The sequence below is a fragment of the Nannospalax galili genome, unplaced genomic scaffold (assembly GCF_000622305.1).
Source record: "Nannospalax galili isolate Female #2095 unplaced genomic scaffold, S.galili_v1.0 scaffold1016, whole genome shotgun sequence".
Lineage (NCBI taxonomy): Eukaryota > Metazoa > Chordata > Mammalia > Rodentia > Spalacidae > Nannospalax > Nannospalax galili.
This window is the reverse complement of record NW_008337919.1, coordinates 364,758-372,087: the sequence shown is the minus strand read 5'-3', so window position 1 is coordinate 372,087 and position 7,330 is coordinate 364,758. Positions and strand designations below refer to the sequence as shown.

At 40.3% G+C, this 7,330-nt stretch overlaps 1 protein-coding gene across 1 annotated transcript in view; it reads right to left on the bottom strand.

Annotated features, from left to right (window-relative positions):
• Positions 1-7,330, bottom strand: part of Pde4d (phosphodiesterase 4D) — a gene marked incomplete in the record, with an annotated part of 449,936 nt that overhangs the window by 215,369 nt on the left and 227,237 nt on the right. Inside the window, 1 exon segment of the mRNA XM_029563417.1 lies at positions 1,771-1,807. Within this exon segment, the coding sequence (XP_029419277.1) occupies positions 1,771-1,807 (37 nt within the window).

The window sequence follows — 7,330 nt, the reverse complement described above, 5'->3', positions numbered from 1 at the left end:
TAGATTTCACTGGTAATGTTTATCACCTCTACTATTTAACATGAAGTAAATTTTTATGCTTCCTCCTCAAATATAAGCCTTTTTTAAATTTATTGATTTTTTGTGTGTTTATCATACAGAACATCCCACACAATCTTATTCATCTATATACCCACTTCCCAAATGAAACCCTCCCATAGCCTCCCCCCACACACACACTGGACCCATATACTCTGTCATCCCTGTTACTGTCCACTGTGTTGTCAGCACCTCCAGCCATTCCCCAGTGCTTGTTCCTCTGATTTTTTTATACTAGCTAGACATTGTCTCCTTTCTCTCTCTCTCTCTCTCTCTCTCTCTCTCTCTCTCTCTCTCTCTGTCTCTCCCTCCCCCCCCCTCTCTCTCAGGCTATATACACTGGTAAAATGTGTTTTTGAAGGCAACATTATGGTCATCTAATATTCAAAGTGATAAACTGACATTAACATGGGTACCATCCTAGACTTTGTTTTACAAAGAAGGGGTCCTCTTGGGGCTGGAGGATGGCTCTGTTCTTGCAGAGGACCCAGGTTTGATTCCCAGCACCCACATGGTGGCTAACCATCCATAACTCCAGTTCCAGGAGATCCAATGCCCTCTTTTGACTCCAGTTTCAGGGGATCCAATGCCCTCTTCTGATCTCTGTGGGTCATGACACAGGTGCATTTATACACATGTAGGCAATACAGACACAGAAAATAAAAATATCAAACAATATTTTTTAAAATATTGTATTTGTTATTTTTATTTTATGTGTATGCATGTATTTCCTGCATGTAGGTAAGCACACCCATGTTGTGCAATGCCCTCAGAGGACAGAAGGGCCTGTCAGATCCCCTGGAACTGTAGCTATGGACAGTTGTTAGCTGCCATGTGGGTACTGAGATCTGAACCTGGGTCTTCTGCAAGAACAGCCAATGTTTTTACCCGCTGAGCCATCTCTCCAGCCTCTTTAAGTCATTTTATAGTCTTGTATCTATGTAATTAAAGTATTTTAATTTTTGTATACCTAAAACACATAGATGTATTACCAAACTAAATCTTTGTGCAAAATGACACATGTGAAAAAGGAGTAAAATATCAAGTTGAAGTAGACTATTGAATTTCCAGCATGGATCATGTACCTAATTATACTAAATGTAATTTAAAATATGATATAGTCTTCTGTTTCTAGTGCTTATGCTGGGAAATATGGGCCTATTAAAGACTATTTCCCTTAGGTAACTTGTTATTTGAAGCAAAGATATTCCTTGGTTCTAACAGGCTTATAAAATGCAAATCTTGAGCTGGGCATGGAGGTGCATGCATGCTTTTAGTCCCAGCACATGGGAGGCAGAGGCAGGTGAGAGTTCAAGGTCAGCCTGATCTACATAGTGAGTTCCAGGCCAGTGGGGCTACAGGGAGACCCTGTCTCAAAATGACCAAAAAAAAAAAAAAAAAAAAAAAAAAAAAAAAAAAAAAAAAACCACACACACAACAAAAACACCACCAATCTTTTAGGGCTACAGGGAGACCCTGTCTCAAAAAGACAAAAAAACAAAAAAAAAAAAAAAAAGAAAAAAAAAAAAGAAAGAAAATCACACCTACAGCACCAAGATCACACACATTCTATTTCTGCATTACTTGAATGAGCCACAGAATGTGTATTTATACATCTGTTTGATCTAAAGCTACTTTAAGGACCAGAATAAAATGCCCAATTAAACAACGTGAACCTGTGAGAAGCCTGTGTGTGCACCAAGCTGTGCTTACCTGAGCAAATGGAGTCACAATCAAGTCATCTCCATGTCTGAAAAATAAATCAAATCCAGTGTTAGAAGTCTCCAATAACACTCTGACCACTTTTGATCAGTATTAAATGGTAAGTTCCATTGCAATAAAATGCCATTAAGAATCACAGTAATTCCATCTCTGTTCTTCAGTATTTGTTCTTCCGAACCACTGGCTGAAGACATGTTTTCTAGGTTGTTAATCAGTGTCCATCTCCTTGGGTAAAATGAAGGGATCCTTGATTGCCAGCCAATGTTACTATTGCTTTTTAGGCACCAAAGATGTGTTAGAGTAAAAACCCAATGGGCCTGGGTTTTACTCTTGACCTTCTTTTTGTAGATATTAGTCAGGGGTGCTATGGAAAGAGCCAGCTACAGCAACAGCTTCTGTGAGAGGACCCTGGGTAATCTAACATTTGTAGGTGATTAGCATCCAGTGATCCGCATCATCTTGAAGCTGTAGATGACATAGCACTGCATCATATACTAATAAAATCTCCGTGAAATGTTTCAACTGGCTTGTGTTCCAGCCCACAGTACTTGCGGGGAATGTTACCCTGTGTGTGCTGTTGCTACAGCAACCTCAACTACACTAGAGTGGGGATGTGGGAAAAATGTGTCAGAGTGACCTGTCCTGGAGGAAAAGGGAAAGACAAGCAAACTCAGGTAGCATTCTACTTGGAAGAGGATGAGAACCCTTTCACTTTCTTGGGACCCTGGACTCCCCAGTATTTCCTAGCATGAATAATTTGACAAAAGAATTTCTAAAATCTCTGTTATTTGTTTTAAAAATATTTTATTATTTTATTTTACGCATATGAGTATTTTACCTGCATGTATGTATGTGCACTTGTGCAATGGCTGAGGAAGCCAGAAGAGGGTGTCAGACCCCTGAAATGAAGTTAGGAGTGGTCGTTAGCTGCCATGAGGGTGCTGGGAACTGAACCTGGGTCCTCTGAAAGAGGATCCAATGCTTTCAATCACTGAATCATCTCTCTACCCCCTATGAGTTTTTTCTTAATTTGGATAGTCATAAGCTATTTTATTTAGTTTAATTTATTTCATTTTTCTTATCTTTTAGGATAGAGTCTTGTTTGGTAGCTCAGGCTGACCTTGAATTTGTGATACTCCCACCTCAGCATTGTGAGTGTTGAATTACAAGCGTATACTTCCACAGTCCAGTTCAAACCAAATTTTCTAATCAAGTGAATATAGATATTCTATATGGTTTCTTGGACATAACCATCACCAAGAATAGTACTGGTGATGTGCCTACTTGCTCACGAACATCTGATGAGAACCCGAGTCCCTGAAACCAACACCCGAGACATGTAACACAAAGAGCAGAATGATGGCATTTAAATGGATTAATGATTATGGATTCATTCACGATTAATGGATTCATCATTACAGTCACCACCCAATTCTACAGAAATCTTAAAAATGAAAATTAGGAAATAAAAGAGGAAAAGGTAAGAACACACTATGAAGGAAGCTCATGTCATTTTGTACCCCATAGTTCCAGAACGGCATTCTTTGAGGGGCACTTGTTTTTGTTTGGTTTTGTTTTGTTTTGCTTTGCTTTTTGTGGTGATTATTTATAGACTCCTAGACTATACGAATATTAGGCATCATACTTTAGGATCATCGTAAAGAAGAAGCAACTGAAGGTCAGACAGATAGTCCACGGGAGCTAATGAATGGTAGAATGTTAATAAAGAAAATCTGCAGCCAAGTCCAGAACGTAGAAAAATGATCCATGGTGAGAATGAGTCGGTTGTACTTAAGTGGTAGGGAGGGCAATGTGCTGGTGGGAGCAACCAAAAGGGAAAGTCAAAGTGGCAGAAAATCCACCATGGTGAGGAAGAGCAGGATGCACTTAAAGAGTTACTTTGAGTAGCTCAATGACTCCAGAGAATGCCACACAGGACAGGAAGTTCACTGTGGCCTTTTTTCCTTCATGCATAATATGTTCAACCTGTTGCCATTATCTTTACCAAGTAGCCCTTGTAACTAATTGAGCAGAACAATACAGTAACAGAGAGGTCTAAGCTAATAGTATTAGAATACTGATAACGCTTTGTAGAAGTGGGAGGGGCACAAGGAAGGCCTCACCTGACATTCCAGCTATTATCCTTCCTTCTCTCCCCTAGTTGCAAGTGACCTTGAGAGATGCTAGAGTATAAGGGCAGAAACTTAACGGAAAGGGAGACTCTGTGATGCCACTTCCATGAGGCCATCATTCATGATGGGGAGGGAATTTTTGGTGATACAACTTCCTTTACAGATGTTCTTGTTAGAAAGCATGAGCAAAAAATCTAGAACTGACCACTTCGGCATATAATGACTTAGTGTTCATATACAAGGCACCCTACCATGTGAAGGGCCACATTCTTACAAGTAGTGAACAAGTTAGGGAGCTGTAAAGAATTGTGTTCTTACTTGATTAGAAACCCCCAAACCAAAGCCAATTCCAATAGATGCATATATTAATATTCAGGATACTTCAATGGTTTTAAGATAAGTATTATTTAAAAGTGATTTTTCTATGGTGGGAGGTAGACTACATGGGGAAAAAGACATGTAATATATCGCTCTTTGATTTGTCTATAAAATAAACTGTCAATCAGTTATGATTCATTGCTAGGCTGAAGACACTTTATTTGTAAAATGGATTACAAGCATATAACTAGGATGACAGACTACAGGGAATTCAGATAGTTAGAATGTAAGTCACATGAAATCTAAAGTTTGTCCTGGGCTATTGTCCTCTCTTGCATTTTGTTTTGGCAAGTGTCTGACTACAAATGTTATTTTAGTAATCCATGGAGTTAAGTTGCCTAAATATTTTCATGAATTATATGAGATTAATAAGTAAAGACTCAAAGGATTCCATGTTTATTAAAACTTTTAAATATTCTTCTATTTTAAAAAATGTGTGTGTCTATGTGTGTGTGTGCTATGTGTATGCAGGCACCTGCAGAAGACAGAAGGCAGCTTCAATGCCCTGGAACTAGAGTTACAGATTGTGAGTCACTCAACATGGGCTCTAGGAACTGAACTTAGGTCTTCTAGATCAATGAGTGCTCCTAACCACTGAGCAATCTCTCCAGTCCCTAAAGCTCTTAATTCTTTCTTTGGTTGAATTTCCTCCCTGTGCTTTGCAAGAGACATACTTAGAATATATAATATTTAAGGTAATTTATCTATCTGACCATTATTTGTGAAATCATACAGAAAACCAGTTATAATTTTAGAGAAAGAGATATGTCACTTTAAACATTGCCTCCAAATCATTTCTGCCAAATATCTCAAGAGGGTTTCACTTTAGTTATAGTCAAATTTTTTGATATTTCAGTGGCAGATGTTTTCTCCGTGGTACAGTTATTTCCTTTTTATTTCTTTTAAAACTTTGTAATACCTAATCCATTTGCTCTAGTTTTCCCCCAGTTTCTGTGACAAAACACTCTGACCAATACCAACTTGGGGAGGAAAGGGTTTATTTGGCTTACATCTCCCAGGTCACAATTCATCAGGGAGCCCAAGGTAGGAACTCAGAGCAGAAACCTGGAGGCAGGAGTTGGAGCACAGGCCATGGAAGAAAGCTGCTTACTTGCTTGGTCCCTTGCCCCATGGTCAGTCTGCTTTCTTATACAATGCAGAACAACCTGCCTAGGGGTGGCACTGCCCACATTGGGCTGGGTTCTCCCACATCACTCAAAAACTAAGAAAACACCCCACAGACATGGCCACAGGCCAGTTCAATTGAGGTTCCTTCTTCCCAAGTGTGTTAAGTTGACACTAAAGCTAACCAGCACAACTGACCCCTTGTCAACTTGACATACAAACTATTAAACCATAACCTTTCCATTTCTTGTCCCCAAGATATGATGTTAACAATATCACCACAAGACAGTACAAACTTAAAAGTCCCACAGTCCTTAAAAAATCCAAACACTTAAAAGTTCATAGTCTCTTTTAAAAATCTCTTAACTGTGGGCTACTATAAAATCCAAAACAAATACTGTTTTATTTCAAAAGGGAAGAATTGGGCACACCTAAGCAAAACCTAAGTCCAGCAAAGTAGCTCAAGGATGGACATCTAGGATTCACTCATGATCTTCTGGGCTCCAAAGGGTTTAGGCAGTGCCATTTCTCTGACTCTGCTGTCCACACACAGCTCGTCACGAAGGCCCAGGCCAGCTTCATTCCACACCTGCTGCTGCCCTTGATGGTCGTCCCATGGTCTTGGCATCTCCACAAAGCTGGGTTCTCCATTGAAACTGAGGCTGCCCTTTCACTAATGAACTCTTTTGGCCTGTAGGGGTGCAAAGCCTCAGATTCCATGACTCTTTCAATCCTGAAGGTCTTCACTGCAACTCAGACTGCACTTTCACCCTGACCTTTCCTGGCTTCTCAGGGTGCCAAGCCTCAGCTGCTCTCTGTGACCCCTTCACACTTTCAACACCAGAACCATGCAGGAGACTCTTACACATTACCAAGTCCTGCTTTCAGTTTGAGATGGAGGCTTGGGCCCATAGCTTCTGTATGCTCACCCTGAGGAAATACTTTCCAGAAGATTTTGCTGCAGTGATGCCAGTCTCTTGTTACTTATAGCTGATTTGTCAGCCCCAGCTAACCAGTATCAATTGTCCCAGTAAAGCAAAGGTTTCACTTCAGTGGTTCTGGTCTCTTCTTAATCATAGCCCATTCTTCAGCCCCAGATGACCAGAAACCACAGATTCTCAAATCCAAATATCACACAAATAGCCCTGATAGTCTCTGCTTCCCCATGAAGCTTCATAAGCCAGGCCTCTATTGTCTACAGCTCTTTAAACATAACTGTTCCAAGCTCCACCAGCAACAAACTCTGAGCACTCAATGGCTTTTTCAGCCCAAAGTTCCAAATGCTTCCACAATCTTCCCCTACACATCAAGGTCAGGTCTGTCACAGTAATAACCCACTCCTGGTACTGATTTCTGTTTGAGTTTGATTTTAATTGCCATAACAAAACACTCTGACCAATATCAACTTGGGGAGGAAAGGGTTTATTTGGCTTACATCTCCCAGGTCACAATTAATCAGGGAGCCTGAGGTAAGAACTCAGGGCAGGAACCTGGAGGCAGGAACTGGAACAGAGGCCATAGAGGAATGCTGCTTACTGGCTTGGTCCCCTGGCCCATGCTCAGCCTGTTTCTTATACAATATAGAACAACCTGCTCAGGGGTGGCACTGCCCACAGTGGGCTGGGCTCTCCCATGTCACTCAAAAATCAAGAAAATGCCCCACAGACATGACCACAGACCAGTCCAATGGAGGAAATTCCCCAACTGAGGCTTCTTCTTCCCAAGTGTGTCATTGACAACTAAAGCTATCCAGCACACTATCTTTGCATATATACAAATATAAATTTAAAAATTACTTCTCTTCACGTAAGCATGAAAACAACTTCTTTCAGATGTACCAGTATAGTATGGTGTGGTTAAATACATTCTTGCATATGGTTAGACTAAACTACATATATTACATATAAACATATATT